We start from the raw sequence: 21,018 nt of genomic DNA on the forward strand, positions 1-21,018 counted from the left end.
AGAGCTTTGTTCTGAAGGGGCAGCCACCAGGCAGCAGAAGGGAGGGTCCCAGGACCCTTCGGTGGTGGGCTGAACGCTCCCTCCTTTCCTCCTCCTGGGTGTCATGGAAGATGGTGGTGTCAACTTCAGAGCAGCAGAGGGTGGGGGGGGGGGGGAATTCTTGGCAACAACTGTCATCCTGACTCTAAATGGGAACCGTGGGGACCTACCTCCCCTGCCAGCCCCCACTGTCACCCCAGTACCGCCCAGGCAGGGCTGGCTGGCTGTGCCCCACGGCTCACTCTACCGTCCTCCACAGGGGTCTCAGGAGACAGGCTGAGCAGGAGAACAGGAGCCCTGTGGGTCCTCGAGCAGTGCCCTCAAGGACCCTGCAGAGGCGGCCTTGGTTAAAGCCAGGGAGGAATCTCCCCGCTGAAGGTGCTCACAGCATCTCCTTGTCCCTCCCCCAGGTGCCCTCGTTGCCTGCCTTCCTGCGCACACTCCCGCCTGCGGGCCCTGACCTGTGTCATCATGCCTCGGGGCCGGAAGAGCAAGCGCCATGCCCGCAAGAAACGCCACCAAGCCCAGGGGGAGACTCAGAGTCTCAAGGGTGCCGAGGCCACTGAGGAGGCGGCGGCGGCGGCGGTGGCGGCGGCAGAAGAGATAGAAGAGTCACCCTCCTCCCCCACTTCTGTTTCTCGGGGTACTCCCCCGAGCTCCCCTGCTGCTGGCACTCGCCAGGAGCCTCAGGGAGCCCCAGCCACTACCTCTCGTGATGCAGGGGTTTCATGCCCAGGATCTGAAGAGGGTGCCCAGAGCCAAGATGAGAAAAGTGCAGGTACCTCCCAGGCAGCACCTTCCACCCGCAGGAGTTGCAGAGATCCTCTGAGCAGGAAGTCCACAATGTTCGTGGAGTTCCTGCTGGAGAAGTACATAACGAAGGAGCCCATCCTGCAGGCAGCACTGCTGAAGACTCTCAACAAGAAGTACAAGAAGCACTTCCCTGAGATCCTCAGCAGAGCCTCTGGTATCATGGAGGCGGTCTTTGGCCTCGAGCTGAAGGAAGTCGACCCCAGCAGTCACTCCTACGCCCTCGTCAGCAAGATGGCCCTCCCCAGCGACAGAAGTCCGAGTGATGAGTTCAGGATGCCCACGTCCGGTCTCCTGATGACTGTCCTGGGCGCGATCTTCACGAAGGGCAACCGTGCCACCGAAGAGGAGCTCTAGAAATTCCTCAATGCGTTGGGTTACCACGCTGGGAGGAGGCACCTGATCTTCGGGGATCCCAGGAGGCTCATCAGCGAAGATTTCGTGCAGCAGAAGTACCTGACGTACCGCCAGGTGCCCGACAGCGATCCTCCGTGCTATGAGTTCCTGTGGGGCCCGAGAGCCCACGCTGAAACCAGCAAGATGAAAGTGCTGGAGTTTTTGGCCAAGATCATTGGTACCGTCCCCAGTGCCTTACCAGATCTCTATGAGGAGGCTCTGAAAGATGAGGAAGAGAGAGCAGCGGTGAGAGCCGCGGCCAGGGCTGCAGCTGTTGCTGAGGGCAGAGCCCCTTCCAGGGCCCAGGCCCGCAGCTCCTCCCACATGTAGGGAGGGAGGCCGCGGGCAATTTGCTCACTTTGTTTTGGAAGAGAGCAGTCAGGCTCCTAAATAGTGCAGAGTAGTAGGGGTGGAGGGAACAAAACATATATGTTCTTACAGTTTTAAGTAGTATGGTAGTTTACGTGCAGTTAGTTTTAATAAAATATATATCTCTTTCTTTTTTCCAAATGAACAATACCTAGTTAAAGATAGATGATTGGTAGATAAGTAGGTAGAGAGATGCTAGATAGGTAGATTTATGATAGAGATGTTTAGTATCTTTTCAAATGTTATTACTTCATTGAATGTTTATTTTGCTTTAGAATCAAAGTGTATTAATGTCATGGATGTCACGTTTATTGCTGTTCAGTTTTAAGATTAAGAGTTTGCTATTTGCAAAAAAAACTGAAAAGCCTTCAATATTTTCATTTTGCTACAGAACAAGGTAACATGGCATTGGAATAGGATTTTTCGTGGAAACGAGAAAGAATCCCACGCGAAAATATTGGGGATCTCAAAATGGTGATACAAAAGTAAAGGCTGGTTAATTCTTAGTTTGCCTTCTTTTCTTTCTCTTTGCTTGTAAAATTAAATAATATATACCTAGGTTTGCTTAGGTTATTCAAACTGTTTGAAAATTAAATCACGGTAAATAAGACTTCTTGGTCATTCCTTCTTTTTTCTCTCAAATTAATTGACCATCTTCTCTTTGGAAGCCTCTCCAATACTACTATGGTTGGTAAGAAAATGAAGACCAAGCCACTGCCCATAGAATTTTTAGAGTCTAGCATCAGCTATCATGTAAGGAGGATGGTAAGATACACTCTAAGAAAAAAACAAATGAACAATTTTTTTTTAAAGTGAGGGTGTGGAAGAGGAGGTTCCAAATGAGAGCAAGGAGTGTAAGTTACCTGATAAAGGCAGCGTTGGGTCTTGGGAAACTTCTAGTCCCTCGGCAGGAAGTAATTCACAGTCAGCATGCATGGTGGGCTAGATGAAGCTGTGGGAGTGATGGAAAGGGCCACTCAGATGTTGTTTCTCAGAGTTGAGAGACTAAACCTGGAATGGAAAACATATCTTCACAGTTAACTTTGGGATGTGGAAAAACCAGAGAGAATCCCCACCTAGGGAATGGAAGGGGTCCTATGCACTTGCCCCAGGGCAAGTGAACACTCAAACTAGGTGTTTTAGGCATGAGCTGTCCAGAGAGTTTCTGAGAAATAAAGGTGATACTCATTGAAATGAGATGCCAAGAAGCCACTGGACTGTCTCTCTTTTTGTGGGATGGGACTGCCAGAGCTCACTTCAGTGAAAGGGCATTTTAATTAGGTTATTTTGAGTGTAATTTGGCAAACTCTAAGGGAGGGCTCAAATTTTAGTGGCAATGGTATGAATGAAATTAGGGGTGGTTTGGATGAAAAGGCACCTGGGAGGGAAGTTGTTGGTCCTTGAGACAAATGAACTCCTAGTTGCATCCATCTGGAGAAGATGACCCCGTACCAATATTAAAACAAATGCTCTAACAGGGAAATACTACTTAGTTTTACTCGCTTGGCATTTTGGCTGATGTGGATTTCTATATTGTTTGGAGTTGCATATTCTCTAATATAGGCTGGAAATAAAATTCTGTGAAGGGAGTTTGTTATTTGCGATCAAAATCATCTTAGTAATAACTGCCATTCATTGAAAGTACCAAACTTTGTCTCAGACTGCCAGGTGGTTTACATACATGCATGCCTGTGGTCCTACACTACAGACTTTTTCAGACTCACTTTGCAGATAAAGAAGTTGGAATATTCTCAAATTCAAGGCTGGTAAGTGACAGCTGGACTGAACCCTGGCTCTGAATCCCTCTAGAGCCCGCGCTATGCCACTCCTCCCAGGCTGAGGCCGACCTTGGGTCACTTCATTTTTCTGATCACTAGTCCAAAATGTATTTCAGGTGTTAAAAAGCAGGACTTCATACCCCAAACATGGTTTTGGAATAAAAAGCTCCAAGAATAAGTAATAAAAATATGAAAATAAAAGTGAGGTACAAATAAAGAAATAGATAGCGTTTGGTGACAATATATCTATGAAGGAAATGTCAGTAAACCTCAAAAGATCAGGGGCTCACAAAATCATTTAATTCAGCCCTTTCCCCGTAGAAAGTAAATCTATTAGAATTGAGGTTATATAAGGCTATATCTGGCCAGTGAAGAGAAGAGATCAGCGTGTTTTCTCTGATAGCACAACACCTGTGCTGGAGCCCTTGCTTGGCTGCAGCTTCCCATCTCACATCACTCCTGGGGCTCAACCTATTCCTGCAAGATTTGTTGTAGGGAGATCAATTAAGAGTTTCCAAGGATGTGGCATTTCCCAAGAAGCCTTTTATAGAAGAGATAGGAGTCAAGGTGAAGACTTGATGAATGAGGACTGAGACAAAAACCACATAATAACTGAAGTCACAGAGAGACTGGCCTGTGTCTGCTCTCAGACTTAGAAGGCCAAGGCAGGGCTGCCAGGCTGAGCATCCCCTCACTTATTTTCAGGGTTTAGAGGAACATAAGAGCTTTGGTCTAAATAGGTGACTTTAAGTTGAAAGAAAGAGGAAACTTAGGGCCCTTCAGAAGTCAAGGTGAGGAACCTGAGTGAGGACTGAGGGCACACCCCTACCCTGAACAGAGAGAGCCCCAAGGAGCCTGAATCCTGATGTCAACACTGGAAGGGCACAGGTAGGAGTAGCCTCATGTGGCATTCCCAGACTTTGCCTCTCTGGCACCTCAGGAAGTGAGGATTTTAGTCTGAGGAGAGGGTCCTTAGGTAAACAAAGGAAGGAGTCCCAAGCCCTGCCCGGAGTCAAGGTGAGAATCCCGAGTGAGGACTTAAGGAAACCTCTGCCTTTAGACTGTGAGAGAACCCCACAGAACCATGCCCTTCCTGGTATCCCTGGTATCCCTGGTATCCCTGGTATCCCTGGTATCCCTGGGCTTTGTTGACATGATGTGACATATTTCCCCCTATGGTGTCACAAGGGGGTGAGGGACATGGTCTAAGGGGTACGGCCTAGGGCCAGCAGTGGGATGATTTCTAGGTTTTTCAAGAGACCAGGTGAATACCCTGAGGACTAAGGGAACCACATACCCCATAACCATAGAGTTCATTCCTTACTCTCAGCCTCAGAAGACCAAGGACAGGTATGGTCAGATGAGGAGAGGAGAATCTCACTTTCTCCTAGGGGTTTCAGGGTGGTGCTGGCCTTAGTATAAGGGGCAGGCCTAAGGGCAAGGGAGGGTGGAATTCCAGGCCATGACAGAGGTCAAAGCAAGGACTGAGGGATCATTTACCACTAAATAGAAGTGATAAGGAATCCAGCCCTGCTCCTTGTTACAGCCCTTGAGGATCCAGGGCAGGGCTATCAAGCTGAAGCTCCACCAACACTTATTTGTATCAGGTCTATGGGAAGTAAAATCCTTAGTTTGAAGGTGTAGCCACCATTCAATGAAAGGGGTGGGGATATCAGGCCCTATGTGTAGCCAAATTAAGGACCCTTAATGAGGACTAAGGACTCCAGAGGCCAGGACAGAAAACTCCCCACTGAGCAGTCAGTACTGGGGGCACCTGGACAGGGTTGATAAGCTGAGGACCCCCTTCATTTCTTTCTCATAGATCCCAGGGAGGTTTGTGATGTCAACCTCAGAACAGCAGAGGGAATGGGTCCCATGACCTGCCACCAGTTGAATGACGGTCTTGAATGTGACATAAGAGACTCCTCAATGTAGAAGACCACCAGCCCCTGCTGTTGCCCCAGCATGCCTGAGGCAGGGGTGGCAGGATGCAGCCTAAAGATCATTCTAATTTCCTTCGACAGGTTTCCCAAGGGACAGGCTGATTAGGAGAACAGGAGCCCTATGGGTTTTTAGAGCAGTGCCCTCAAGGGAAACTACAAATGTAGCCTTCCTTATAACCAAGGCGGTATTTCCCTGCTGAAGCTGCACACTCTCTCAACCTTCCTCATCCAGTGGACCCTTATCCCCTGCTCTTCTACTCACACTCCTAACCATTGTCCCTGAGCACAGTCATCATGCCTCGGGGTCAGAAGAGTAAGCTCCGCACCGCACTGGTGAGAAACGCCACCAGGCCCAAGATGACTCCCAGAGTCACAGGAGAGTTCAGGCCACTGCAGTAATAGAAGAACCCCCCTCCTCCTCTTCTCCTGTTTTGGAAGATAATCCCCAGAGTTCATCAGCTGCTGGGTCAAATAGCACTTCTCAGGGGTCTTCAAAAGCCCCATCTACTACCATCACTTCTTCAAGTACTTTTGACACAAGGTCTGATGAAGATGATAACAGTCAAGATGAGGAACATCCATGTTCCTCTGATGTCTCACCTTCTACTGAGAGCACATACAGTGATACTCTAACTAGTCAGATGGATTTGTTGGAGCAGTTCCTTCTGTACAAATATAAATGAAGCAGCCCATTATGAAGGAAGACATGCTGAAGATTGTCAACCAAAAGTACCAAGACTGATTTGCTGAGATTCTCAAGAAAGCCTCTGAACGCATTGAGCTGTCTTTGCGGTTGACTTGAAGGAAGTCGACTCAACCATCCACTCATATGACCTTGTCAGCAAACTGAAACTCCCCAACAATGGGAGGGTGCGTGCTGGTAGGGGGTTACCTAAGACCAGTCTCTTGATGACAGTCTTGGGTGTGATCTTCATGAACGGCAACTGTGCCACTGAGGAAGACATCTGGAAATTCCTGAATATGATGCGAGTATATGCTGGGAGGAAGCACTTCATCTATAGGGAGCCCAGGAAGCTCATCACCAAAGATTTAGTGAGGCTGAAGTACCTGGAGTACCGCCAGGTGCTTAACAGTGATCCTCCGCGCTATGAGTTCCTGTGGGGCCCGAGAGCCCGCGCTGAAACCAGCAAGATGAAAATCTTGGAATTTTTGGCAAAGGTCAGCGATATGGTTCCCAGTGCCTTCTCATCACGACATGAAGAAGCTTTTCAAGATGAGGAAGAGAGAGATTGAGCCAAAATTGCAGCCAGGCCTGGAAATACTGTCACTTCCAGGCATGTTCCATGGCCACGTCCAGCAGCTTCTCCCACCCTTACTGAAGTCTGAGACTTCTTAAAAATCATCCAGATAAGAAAATTTGACATCACAATAGGGATTTTTGTTGAAATGGGAAAGAATCCCAAAATAAAATTGTTGGGATAATGGAATGAAAAAATAATTAAAAAGAAAACATGATAAACCTTGATTTTTCTTAATCCTTTCAGTCTTCTGTTTTGTAAAATTAAATGATTTATACCTCAATATGCTTAACTTATTAAAGAATGTAGGAGGTATTAAATCTTAACAAGTTAGACCTCTTACTCACTTTCTTTTTTATTTCCCAAACGTCAGCTAAGCATCTACTCTTTAAAAGGCTCTGTGCTAGTACTGGCAATGCTAAGATAAAGACCCAGCCTATGCCCATACAACTTTAGAAGCAAGGAGCTGCAGTCATACAAGATGTTGAGATGCCCTCTATGACTTACGGGAAAGTAAAAGGATAACCCAGAAAGAAATCTCTACCTGGGGCAGTGTATTGATTTGTTAGGGCTTCCACAACAAAATACCACAGAATGGGTGGCTTAAACAACCGAAATTTATTTTCTCACAGTTCTGGAGGATGGAAGTCCAAGATGAGGGTTGGTTTCCTCTGAGGCCTCTCTCCTCAGCTGGCAGATGGCCACCCTCTTCACTTGGCTGTCCCTTTGTGTGCATATATCCCTGGTCTCTCCTTTTGTGTCCTAATCTCTTCTTATAAAGACACCAGTCAGATTGGGTTATGGCCCACCCTAATGGCCTCATTTTAATTTAACCAGCTCTTGAAAGACCTCATCTCCAACTACAGTCACATTCTGAGGTACTGGGGTTTATGCCTTCAACATGAATTTTTTGGGGGACACAATTAAGCCCCTAACAGACAGAAATCTAAGGTGTCTTTGCTCTTATCTCAATGCAGGAGAATACAGTGCACAGACAGGTGTTCTATGCACATTGTCTCCAGGGAGTTTCTGAGAAATAAGGGTTAACTGCCTTGAGGTATGTCAGGGAGGGGAAGTTCCCCCACTACCCCTTTGAGTTCTTGTGGTTAGACTAATAAAGTTGGCACAAGACAGATTAACAGGAGAAGAAAGAAATTGTAATTCATGTGCACGGAGGTGTCATAGAAATGGTACCTAAGAAGTAGCCAAAGCAGGCAGCTTTTATACTTTTTAGACAAAGAAACAATAAACTTGTGAGGAATGGACAGGACAAATAAATTTACATTTTGGATAATTCCTTCAATTAGTAAGGAATCTAAACAGAATTTGGGCTTGGGGTAGTAAATTAAAGAAGTAACAAGGTTTGTTTATACAGGCTTCTCTGCCTGAATTCCCTATTTCTGGCTATAAGGGTACCCTTCTACCTCCAGATGCAGGGAGTGCATCTTTCACATGAGAGATTTATTTCCTGCTTTCAGGGAGACCGAAAGGAGGGTCGGAGTGCCCCTCCTGCACTGGCTGTTTCTTAAATAACTTTAATTCAAAATAATCAATATGCCATTGTGGTATATTTGGGGGCAACCTGCCCTAAGCCTTAACAGTTCCCTCCTCTGAAACTTCCCTGGAAGTTTCACATATTAAGAGCTGAACTGGTCACTGTGGAGACAGAGAATGGGTTAGTAGAGCCCTCCATTTCATTGAACCAGTTTCTTAGTTCTGAGAACAGTTCAGTTCAGTTAAATTGTTGTATCTCATTTCAGGAGGCAATGATGCAGATGGGCTCCCAAAGCTAGGTCTATGGTGCAAGCAATATCAGGTATTTACTAAGAGGCATTTCTACGGAAACAAAAGAAAAACAAAGGTTAATGATTGGAGCTGGTTATAAACCAGTTTCTGAACCCAGGGGGCAGTCAGTCAAGATTTCTAGGTGTCAGGTTCGAAGCATCTACTGCAGTTTGAAATGTCTCTGATGATGTCACTGGGTGTTCAGGTTAACTTTCTGAGTGGCTCATACAGCAACTGGCATGAAGATTGTTTAAATATGAGCTGTTGTGGCAATTTCTCTGATGTTTATATCAAGTCGTCTAGCTTCAATGTGCAGGGCTTCAGGAAAAGAACAGTTTTAGTTCTCAATGATTCAAGTCAAAAGGATGGGAGAGGGGAGCAGGTCAAGTTGGCAGAGGAGTAGGACATAGAGCTCACCTTCTCCCCACAGATACATCAAAATAATGAGAGAAAATAGGAAATGTTAGAGAGTTGCAGCCACATATTGGAGGAAACTAGAAAAATTCAGGATCCAGTCCAGTTTAAAGGTAAATGACAAAACCTCAAGGAAAAGTAATAGCACTAGAATCTAATATTCACAAGTGCGTAGTATAGTTTCTATTGAAACAATTTTTCTCTCTAAAATCTCCCTCTTCTCTACCAAAGAAAGCAAAATTAAGACTAATTTGTTTGCAAAATAAGTCTAGACTCAATAAACTTAGCCTGATTATTTATGTTAAGTCCAGCAAGAATAGCAATTAGCCATATAGGCTCTTTTAAATCTGCTTTGCTGGAAGTTTTCATAAGGAATCTCCAGAGTGAAATTTTAATAGCTTCTCAAGGCTAGGAAGCCACACCAAAGACTTGTCGTCAGAGTTCCTTTTATACCTAGAGATTTGGGTGAATTCCTCTCTTCTTGAAGTTCCCCAAATATCCTGAGGCTCCTGTGCCTGCCAGGAAGTGGCCTTCCTTACTCACCTGGTAAGGCTGCTGGGAAGCTGCTGGGAACTCTGTCAGCAAGGTCCCAGGCTGTTTTTTCAAGGGGCTTTATGGTTCCATAAAGTCGACCTTAGTTCCTTCAAGCTATCTGGTCATATCTGAGTGTACATGTATCTCTGTCAAATATGGCATTCCAATCAAAGTCTTGGTAATATAACCAATGTTTCCAATTGTGTCCTGCTATAAGAACAGATTCTTATTCAATTGTGCATATAACTATTTTGCCAAGAAAATAAGAATACTCACTGAGACTTTCTGAATTCTGGAGTGATCAGGTAGGGACAAAAAGATAAATGTTTAAATTCTATTTACAAAGGTATAATTTATCAAATTGCTATAAGTGTTAAAAAATTTCCTTATATCTGGAAAATGAAAGATTTTAAAAAATCAGTAATATTTCAGACAAAGAAATCATGAAAATTATAATCATATTCATCAATTCATTCGGTACCATGTTAATTCTTGTTCTGCTTGAGTCCAGTTTTTCCATTAGTTCTACCGATCTTCCCTGAAGACTGTGGGTGATAGGGACAGTGATAATTTCAAGAAGTTTGCAAGGTTTTTGTTAAGGCTTGTCTGATTTGCCCAGGGAAATCTGTGCCTTGATCACTGGATATTTTAAAAGGTATACCCCAAGTGGAGAACACATTTTCTAAACAGTTTATTTGCCACTGTGAGAGAATCAGATTTGCAGCGAGGGAAGGCTTCAACCCATCCAGAAAATATACATACAGTAACAAGATTTTTTTTTTTTTTTTCTGGTACGCGGGCCTCTCACTGATGTGGCCTCTCCCGTCGCGAAGCACAGGCTCCAGACGCGCAGGCTCAGCGGCCATGGCTCATGGGCCCAGCCACTCCGCGGCATGAGGGATCTTCCAAGACCAGGGCACAAACCCGTGTCCCCTGCATTGGCAGGCGGACTCTCAACCACTGCGCCACCAGGGAAGCCCAATAACAAGAATATTTTGATGACTCACACTAAGTGGCAAATAAATGAAGTCCAGTTGCAGCTGTTCAAAGGGTCCAGCGAAAGGAGGTCTTCAGGCCTCTGGGGGACAAAAATCTTTTTTTTTTTTTTTTCTTCCCAGGGTTATGGACCTGCCAGGTCAGACATTGCTGGTAAACTTTTTGCACAGTTTTATAGAAATCTTCCTACCAATGTCTATTTATAATTTGAGTTATCTTAAATGGGGGGGGGTTTGCCAGAAAGCTGGGAGGAACCAAGGGGCCATCTTGGGTTTCTCATAGCCCCGGCTATTTATTTTATAGCTATTGTTTACCAATTTTAATTTCTCCAATTCAGAGGCAGACTGCTGCTATGTTAAACGGACATCAGGATGGCAAAAGTCTGGCGATTAAGGGTCAATTTTTTGGCAGAAGCAAAATGGACTTTATCCACACGTGCCACAATCTTTACAGATTCTTTTTTTGTTGCTGCCTGTGCATAAAAGTCAGCTTCAGTGTTTCCCTGATACTTGGGTTTAGTCCTTTTAGTGTGAGCTTCAATTTTGGTGACAGACAACATTTTATGCCAGGACATATAAGACTTCCAGTAGTTTCACATAATTTCTGGAACACTTATAATACCTACCTATACAAACACAACATAAAAAAGGCTTAACGTTTGTTACTTCTTATTTGACAATGCTTCCCATGTAATTTAACATAACAAATACTCCTAATTAGTTTAATATCTCTCTTTTTATAAGGAAAGAGAACAAATCTTTGAGATATTTCAGAGGCCCTCTGAAATAACTCATATCTCAAAGTTAGTTCTAAGTCAAAAAGACTTCATATAGAATTTGATTTGGGGGAAGCTTGCCAAAAATATCAGAGGCTTTAAAACACTTAGTCAAATAGGTCACTGTGAAACAATGCTTATTTATCCATTTAACCAAAGTAACAAAGACTTCATAGGCAAATATAGAAGGTTATATGGTTCTGAGCAAAATTTCACTCTTTTAACACCCAGAGGACTACGTTTACTTAAGCAATCAAAGACCTGATAAAGATAAGACAAGACACTATATATATTTTTTGGTCAGATTCCTTCAAGGTAAAGAAAAACCTTTCATAATCTCTTCTTATCAAGAGCAGACCAATAGAAAAAAACAAACAAAAAAAACCTTTGTCCTTTTAACAGAGATAAAACCAAAGTCCAATTTTGTACCAGTTTATTTTTGATACTTAAGCTCATTTACTTAATTAAATTGATTCCAATCTTATTTAGTCCTGACCACACATAAAATTCCTTTCCAAAGATTCCTTTTTTCACAAAACTTACAGTTTTCTATGTCCATTTTAGTTTGTGCCTTGTTTTCTTTCCTATTTAGAAATAATCAGCCTTACGGAAAATCACTTTCTTTTTCCTTAACAAACACATCTCTGTACCCTATAACTTTTCTTACCCCAAAACATATCCCATTTCTATTGCTATATCGGGTAGCTTTAACCAATATATTAATTAGAATTCTTAATCCTTTGAAATCTTAATTTTTTAGTGAAAATAAAGAAGTAAACAATTCTGAACTGTATTAACATTTTGTGGCTTGGCAAACTTAAAAATACATTTTATAATTTCTAGAAATATATGTTACTTTATAGAATAATCTTTCAATAAAGCATAAGGTATATTTATCAATAAACCCAAACATACTTAGTCTCTGTAGTAAGAGGTAAAAAATATGCAAACTTAGACTTACTCAGCAGTTAATGTTTTAGTATTTTATCTTATTTGGAAATGACTAAACAGTCAATGAATTCTCATCATTTAATTTAACTTAGCAAAACTCTAAGAGTGTAAATTACCAAAGAGATTTAGGAAACTATTTAGGTAGACAAACCACAAAACAATTATTGTTAAAAAGTTCACCTAAACACTCTTATTTCACACCTATTTAATTCTTTTGTTCTTAAATAATCATACTTAGATTACTCATGAAAATTTCATGAGTCATTAAAGCATTCAGTCATTATCCTAAGGTCTTTTGTCTGTTTTGTTTGTGTGTTTTCTGACAAACATTGCAAAAGAGACATTAGCTAGTAAACCCAGTAGAACAAAAAGTTGTTTTTCTGCATTATATTTTATGCTAACTCTGAAGATATACCCGTATTAATTAAATCAACAAGCTTAAAATTAGCTTTTACAATATTTACTAAAGATTATTCTAGATCATGTGAACGTGAGAAACTTTGGGTTAGTTTTTGTTATATTTTTAACAATTTTTATATAAGTACTAGTTTGTTTAAGCCAATTAGAGCTCTTTTACAAATAACGATTTTGGCAACATAATCTGGAGGTAGAAAGATACCATATTTATAAAGTAGACATATAGACAGACAAAACCAGAGATCTCATAGTTTTCATTTTAAAACTTTAGTCATGAATCAGGTACAATACAAAACTCACTAGTTTATAAATAACAGAATTAATTAAGTGTACTCATTCAGATGGCTAAAGTCTTTTTTTATTTGTGGAGAAGACTTTTAAGATCTGTATTTGCCCCTGACAAGCGATTTTAAGGAGACTGTTCAGGTAAGAGTCTTTTAGCAGTTTGTGTTTGAAGAGGTCCCTTTCCTTTTCTTCTTCTTCTTTTTTTTTTTTTAAGTTCTACAGACTAAACTAATCCAGACTCATAATTTTAAGGGGCAGGGAAGGAAATGTAAGTTTTCTCCTAGGGAGTTTTGGAGTATATTTGTCTATTATCATAAGCCTTTGAGTAAGCACTATTTATTTTTTTCTTAAGTAAAGGACAATTTTACTCTAATATCCTGATGATTTATAATATCTACAAGCATTTTAAGAGGGATGGGTGAGGGCTTGGGACGGGTAAAGTTAGGTGCGCTTTGACTTGTTTCTAGAATTGTATTTCTGATTTTATACAGATTTACAAGACAAAGACAGTTGTTTCTATTAGCCGTTGAATATTGGACTCCAGCTGATCTGTGCCCGGATTATTTGTAGGAGGTCCTGGAAAACTACTGAGGAAACAGGGTGATTTTTAAGAGCGGAATTTATGTTGGATTTTTGTTTTAATTTTAATTTCTTTCGTCATAATAAGGAATTTCTTAATATTCATTATAATTTTTTTCCTTTCAATTTGATCCTCCCATAAGTACCAATATGAGAGATGTTTATGACAAGAGCTCTCACAGAATTTTTTCCTTTTAAATACAGCCAATTTATTTATTTATTTATTTTTCTTGTTTTTTATTGGGGTATAGTTGTTTTACAATGTTGTGTTAGTTTCTACTGTACAGTGGAGTCCCTGCTGTGCTATGCAGGTTCTCATTAGTTATCTATTTTATACATAGTAGTGTATATATGTCAATCCCAATCTCCCAATTCATTCCACCCCAATTTCCCCCCTTGGTGTCCATACGTTTGTTTTCTATGTCTATGTCTCTATTTTTGCCTTGCAAACCGGTTCATATGGGAATACAGCCAATTTAAAGGATCCATCATCTGGCCGTTGGCAAGTAGGATCTTATATTAATTGCAAACGGCAACTCAAACCAATAAGCATTTTTTTTTTACTGCTTAACCAAAAATGCAAGAGATATATCACAAGAGATTATTTAGCCCTCACGAGATCCAGAAAGTTCGTTCCCAGAGTTAGCCTAAAAAAGTAAAAGCCCTTTGTTGCTACAAGTGGTACGAATGGTATAGTGAAAACAATCTCTCTAGTGTCCCACAAAAATGTGGGGCACTCCAGCCATAAACCCATTATTTTATGGCACCAGGCAGGCACTACTGGAATGGGGCTTTTCCAGTACTAACAAGCAATAAAAGTTGAGATGACAAATGCCCCTTATGGGCCAGGACCCCTTATGACAAACTCCTCCGAGAGCTGGCACAACCAGACAATGAGAGTGCTGCTAACTTCATGACTTGGAACCCCAGTCTATTCAACTAACCACCAGATACACCCCAGTAAATGTACCTTCTGGATGACAGACCAGAGAGAATATTCTCACTGGGCAAAATGCCAGGCTCTCAAGACATAAAAGAAGACTGGAAGGTAAAACCTCATCTCATTTTTACATAGAGGAACAACAGCAAAGTTTGTCTAAATAGACGCGGGTCTGGTGACAGCTGTTAACAATCTGTGAGGCTGGCTTGAACAGCAGGCTTATAGGATCTATGCCTACTGTACTGCCCTATGGTTTTCTCCTTATGACAAATGACACAACATAGACTAAGTAAAACAGTGACCATGTTTGAGAAGAACAGAATCCTAAAGTTTTCCTAAGTCTAAGGAACTAGCTACACAAATATTTTCTCCTGCTAAATTTAGAGAGAAAACAAGGGACTTTCACTACTTTCCCTTCCATCAGAGCTTGAAGGCAGCAATCTGGGAGGCTGACATGGTAAGAAATCTTACCTTCTGCGGCCTTTATCATATGTCCCAGGATCTCTCAGCTGCAGCAGCCTCAGGATGGGAAGCCTCCTGCCTGGCTTGCCAACTGTCAGGGAGGGGGAAATTTACCCCTCTACACCTCTTGAGTTCTTGTGGTTGGACTAATCACAAAATTGACACAAGACAGATTAACAGAAGAAAAAGAAACAAATTGTAATTCATGCACATGGAGGTTTCTTAGAAATAGGACCTAAGAAGTGGCCAAAAAAGGGCAGCTTTTATATTTTTAGATGAAAAAACAATAAAGTTCTGAGGAATGGACAGGACAAATAAACTTACATTTTGAGTGCTCAATTAGTGAAGAATCTAAACAGAATTTGGGCTTGGGGTAGTAAATTAAAGAAGTAACAAGGTTTGTTTATACAGGCTTCTCTGCCTGAATTCCCTATTTCTGGCTATAAGGGTACCCTTCTACCTCCCGATGCAGGGAGTGCATCTTTCACATGAGAGATTTCCTGCTTTCAGAGAGACATAAGGGAGTGTCAGACTGTCCCTCCTACGTTGGTCATTTCTTCAGTAACCGTAATATAAGGTAATCAATATGCCTTTGTGGCACATTTTGGGGCAGCCTTGAGCCCCAATGGGTGAGATTCACAGGAGCCACTCTGTTGACACTTTCTGCCTTGAACTGGTAGAGCCAGATCCCAATGCACTAAAAGAGCATTTTAGTTAGGTTATCTTGAGTATAATTTGGCAAATTCTAAGAGAGGGCTAGATTTTGGCGGGGAAGAAACAAAAATAAAAATGGACGTGGTTTAGATAGAAGGGCAGCTGGAAAAGACTGAAAGAGTCAGTGCACAACAAAACTCTAAGAACTTTGAGTTGCATCCAGGTGGGGGGAAAAACCACCTCCACACTAAAATTAAATAATAAATGCTCCAATGCGGACAAGATACTTAATTTTACTTGCTAAAGCAAATTTTTGACTGATTTGGTAGTGTTTTGTCTGAGAGCATTGCATTTTCTCTGACATATGCTGGATTTAAGAAAACATTCCTACATAGGAGGGTGATATTGTCTAGGTAAAAATAGTAACTGCCATTCATGAAACACCCAATATTTGCTAGTCATTTTGATGGGTGCTTTATACACAATATATACATTCCCACAGTCATACAAGATAGGGTTTATCAAACTCAGTTGGCAAATGAAGAACTTGCAATATTCTCGTGTTCACAAGGTTGTGACACAGCTAGACTAGACTCCTGGTCTAAATTTCTGTAGGGCACACACTGTTCCACCACTCCCACCCTGAAGCTGACCTTGCGTATCGTTATTCACTTTTCTTCTCACTACTCCATAGTATATCTCAGGTGATTGAAGAAAAAAAAAAAAGTTTGTGCCCAAAGTACTGGATTGGAATACATAGCCAGGACGATAAGAAAACCAAAATAAATGAAGGATATGAATAATGAAAGGAAGGATATACTATCTGGTAACAATGTGATCATCTATATACGCAGTGTCAGTTAACCTTGAAACATGGGGTCTCACAAAATTATCAGGCTCAGCCCATTTCCTGTAGTATGTAAGTCTTGCAGAACAGAAGTTACATTAGAAGCCAAGTTTGGGTGGTAGAGGAGAAATAATCAACATGTTTTGTTTTCTCTCTGAAAGCTCACCTCCTATGTGAGTCCTCTACCTTGCTCTTCAGCTTCCCCATCTCACATCTTCTGAGACACAGACCGACCGTCCGTAAGATTTACAGTGGAGAGAGTACTCAGAAGTTTGCAGGGATGTGGCACTTCCCAGGAAACCATTCATTAAAGAGACAGGAGCTGAGACGAGGACCTAAATGAACGATGACTGAGGAGAACACCACCCAGTAGTGTAGGGAGTCTTGCAGAGACTTTCCCTAGCCTGATCTTAGACCTATGCCATCAGGCAGCCTCCTGCGAGGAAATTCTCAGGAGGTGAGGACCTTGTAGTAAGGACAGTGGCAGAGGGAAGTTCCCAAGGGTCTGAAAGGAGTATAATTGAGAATCCTGTGTGAAACTGAGGGTGCCCTCCACCCCAGAACAGAGGGGGCGCCAGAGATCGAGGCCCTGTCGGTGGTGAGGTGAGGAGTAGCGCTCACTTCCTCCTAGGGAGCCTGAGGAAGGTGAGAGACTGCCTCCTGCGGCGAGCAGCCTCAGGGGTGAGGACTTCCAGGTTCTAGCAGGAACCGAGTCGAGGTGAGGAGCCTGTAGGACGAATGGGAAACATCCCCCACCCCCTGCCTCCCCTCCAAAACCTCGCTCCTCTTCTAAGTCCTGGGAGGCCTTGTGCAGCGCGGTCAGGCTGAGGGAGATTTTGGTCCAGAGGCTTTCAGGGCGGTGAGGGCCTTGGTTTACATGGGCAGCCCCAGTTCAGCAAACGGAGGAGAAGATGCTAGCGAGAGTCTGGGTGAGGAAACTTAGGTGGAAAGTCCCAATGAGGCCCTGCTTGCCACTCTCAGAGGACCCAAGCATGGCAGTCAGGTGGAAGGAAGCCTTCCTTTCCTATTTGATAGATCAGGAAGCTGAGGGCCTTGCCCTGAAGGATTTCAAAGACGGAACTCTGAGTGAGGTCTGAGGGGACCTCAACCCCAGAACAGTGAAGTGGCACAGAACTTGTGGCTTCCGTCAAGCCTGGGAAGCCCCACGCAGGGCTATCAGGCTTACTTCTGAGAGGAGGGTCTCAGATGTGAGGGCGTTGGTTTGAGGGGAGGGACCTCAAGTTAGCAGAGGAAAGCATCCCAAGTGTGGCCAGGAGTCAGGATAAGAACCCTATGTGAGGACTGAGGGAATTCCCGCCCTGCTGGCAGCCTGTGGTGTCTGTTCAACTGGTGATGTGATGACTGACACTCATTTTCTCCTATGGTATCACGGGGAGGGGAGGGTGGGGGGATGGAGGGAGGTGGGGAATTGGGGGATGGGGGAGGCCGGGGGTGGGGGGTGGGAGGCAGGAAGGCTGAGGGTGGTGGGGAGGCGGGAGGTGGGGGGTGAGAGATTTTGTTTATAAGGGATAGTTTATCCCCCACAGTAGGAGGATTTCCAGATCTTTCCAGTAGTTTAGTTGTCTGGGGGGAACACCCACACCTAGGGTGTAAGAGAATCCATCTCCTATTCTCAGCCTTGGAGACCACTGGCAACTGGGGGAACCCTCATATCCTCCTGGGGTGGGGCGTGTCTCAGGAGACGCTGGCAGGAAGAGAGAAGTCCCAGACTATGCCAAGGGTCAAAGGAAGGGAAAGACTGAAGGGATCACCAATCATTGAATAGATAACAAAAAATCTAGACCCCACCTTTGCATTCAGAACTTGAAGGTTCAGGGCAGGGCTGTCAGGCTGAGGATCACCCTCACTTATTTACATCAAATGTAAGAGAGAAGAGTATAAAGTTAGTATGAATTGCAGCCACCAGTCAGCAGAAGGGAGGTGTACCAGGTACTACCTAGAGAACAGGTGAGTATCCTGAACGACAACTGAGCACCCAAGCAGCCCATGACAGAGAGGGCTCCACACAGCTCTCAGTTGGGTGACCCCTGACAGAGAGAGGGGATAAGGAACCCCTTTACTTCCTCCTCTGGGGTCTCAGGGAAGTGTTGGATTTGGTTTGAGGTGTCAACTTCAAAGCACCAGAATAGAGGGGGCCCTGGACTTGCCAACAGTTGACACGATGATCCTGACTGTAAACTGAGAAGACTGTCACATCCCACAACAGAGGCTTCCGACTGGCAGCCCCGGCTATTATTCCAGTACACCCCAGGCAGGGCTGGCAGGCTGCAGTCTAAGGTTCTAACATCCTCCACAGGGTTCTCAGGGGACAGGGTGACCAAAACAGAAGCCTTGAGGGGGCCTAGAGCAGTGCCCTCAAGGACCCTGCAGAGGTGGCCTTGGTTAAAGCCAGGGAGGAATCTCCCCACTGAAGGTGCTAATAGCATCTTATTCTCCTCCCTCCAGGTGTCCACATCTTCTGACCTCCTGTCTATACTCCTTCCTGCTGTCCTTGACCATGCCTCAGAGTCAGAAGAGTAAGGCCCATGCTGGTGATGAACGCCACCAGGCCGGAGATGAGACCGAGTTGTGGGGGTGCCCAGGCCATAGCAGCAGCAGAAGAGGAGTCCACTACCACCTCCTCTCCTCAGTGTGGAGGCATTACCCAAAGTCTGCCTACTGCTGGGTCATGTAGCACTGCCCAGGAGCCTCAAAGAGCACCAACTACCACTACTTCTGCAGGCATTTCTTACACGATATCTGATGAAGCTTCCAACAGCCAACATGAGGATAGGGCAAGCGCCTATGAGGTCCCATCCTTCACTGAGAGCTCGGGAACTGTCTTGTTAACCAGGAAAGCTGGGTTGTTGGAGCAGCAGTTCCTTCTGTACAAGTATAAAATGAAACAGCCCATTATGAAGGAAGATATGCTGAAGATTGTCCACCAAAGCTACCACGACCGATTTGCTGAGATTCTCAAGAGAGCCTCTGAGCGCACTGAGATAGTCTTTGCAGTAGATGTGAAGGAAGTCGACTCAACCAGTCACTGCTATGATCTTGTCAGCAAATTGAAACTTCCCAACAATGGGAGGGTGCGTGGTGGAAGGGGGTTACCCAAGACTGGTCTCCTGATAAATCTCCTGGGTATGATCTTCATGAAGGGCAACTGTGCCACTGCGGAAGACATCTGGAAATTCCTGAGTATGATGCGAGTGTATGCTGGAAGGAAACATTTCATCTCTGGGGAGCCCAGGAAGCTCATCACCAAAGATTTAGTGAGGCTGAAGTACCTGGAGTACCGCCAGGTGCCCAACAGTGATCCTCTGCGCTATGAGTTCCTGTGGGGCCCGAGAGCCCGCGCTGAAACCAGCAAGATGAAAGTCCTGGAATTTTTGGCAAAGGTCAATGACACAGTTCCCAGAGCCTTTCCATCTTATTACAAAGAAGCTTCGCGAGATGAAGAAGAGAAAGCCAGAGCCATGGATGCAGCCAGGGCTGACACTACTGCCAGTCAGTGCACCTTCCAGGGCCATGCCCAGCAATATCTTCCCACCCCTGTTGAAGTCTGAGGTTTTTTATCCCCCAGACAAGAAAATATAACATCACAATAGGGATTATATTCTTGGAAATGTGAAAGAATCCCACAGTAAAAGTTAGGATAATAGAATAGAAAAAAAAGTAAAACATGATCAATCTTAGTTTTCCTTGTTCCTTTTAATCTTTAGCTTTGTAAAAATAATTGATTTATACTCTGAGTTTCTTAGCTTCTTCAAGAAAGAGAAATTAAATCTTAATAAATTACACCTTGTGTTTACTGGCTCTTTTATTCACCAAACATTGAGTATCTGCTCTTTGGAAGGTTCAGTGTTAGTACCGGGGATGCTAAGAAAGAAAATCCAGCCTCTACTCATAGAATTTTAGAGCCTGTGAGTTGCACTCATATGATTAAGATACTGGAATATTCTCTATGACCTATAGGTAAAGTAAAAAGAATGGGTGAGGAGAGGGTGTTCCTTATGATAGCAGTTAAGTGTAAATTTCCTGAGCAAGGCAGTTTGGGACTTTAGGAAACTGCAAGTCCTCAGTGGAATGTAATTTTCATTTCCATTGTGTGGTGGGCTAGTTGAGGTCCTGGAAGTGGTGAGTAGAGGCCAAACCCTCCAACAGTATGCTTCAGAGTTGACAGAAAAAACCCTCTATTAGTCTGCTCAGGTTGCTATAACAATACCACAGACTGGGTGGCTTAAACAACAGCCATTTATTTTTCTCTATGGAAGTTGGGAAGTTCACATTCCTTGTGAGAGCTCTCTTCCTGGCTTGCAGACAGCAACCTTCTCTCTGTCCTCACATGGCAGAGAGAGTGAGTTCTGGTCTCTCTCGCTCTTCTTCTAAGACCACTAATTGCATCATGGGTGCCCCGTCCTCATGACTTCATCTAAACCTAATTACTTCCCCAAGATTTCACCTCCAAATACCATCGTATGGAGGCGGGGTGGGGGTGGGGGCGGTGGTTAGGGCTTCAACATATGAATTTTGCGGGGACACAAACATTCGGTCTATAATGGAAAACTGCTGCTACAAGTTACTTTGGGATTGTGGGTAAACCATAGAAAAATCTCCACCTGGGGCAGGAAAGGAAGGTGTCCTTTGCTCTTGTTCTAGCACAGATTGTGCAAACTAGGTGCTCTACACACATTGTCTCCAGGGAGTTTCTGAAAAATAACGGGGATGTCCCCTTAGGTGAGACGCCAAGAAACCACTGTGCTGAGACTCTTTGCCCCAAAC

The 21,018-nt window shown here is 43.7% G+C and overlaps 1 protein-coding gene and 2 pseudogenes across 1 annotated transcript; all 3 read left to right on the top strand.

Annotated features, from left to right (window-relative positions):
* Positions 1–510: 510 nt before the first annotated feature.
* Positions 511–1,575, top strand: LOC136142020 (melanoma-associated antigen B4-like; annotated as a pseudogene).
* A 4,054-nt stretch (positions 1,576–5,629) lies between these two features.
* On the top strand, positions 5,630–6,675 carry LOC136142021 (melanoma-associated antigen B5-like; annotated as a pseudogene).
* A 12,076-nt stretch (positions 6,676–18,751) lies between these two features.
* Positions 18,752–19,802, top strand: LOC136142022 (melanoma-associated antigen B5-like). The gene is given in 2 exon segments (XM_065900130.1): positions 18,752–18,819; positions 18,821–19,802. Coding segments are annotated over 2 exon segments (1,050 nt in total).
* Positions 19,803–21,018: the final 1,216 nt, after the last annotated feature.

This window comes from Phocoena phocoena, chromosome X, assembly GCF_963924675.1.
Source record: "Phocoena phocoena chromosome X, mPhoPho1.1, whole genome shotgun sequence".
Lineage (NCBI taxonomy): Eukaryota > Metazoa > Chordata > Mammalia > Artiodactyla > Phocoenidae > Phocoena > Phocoena phocoena.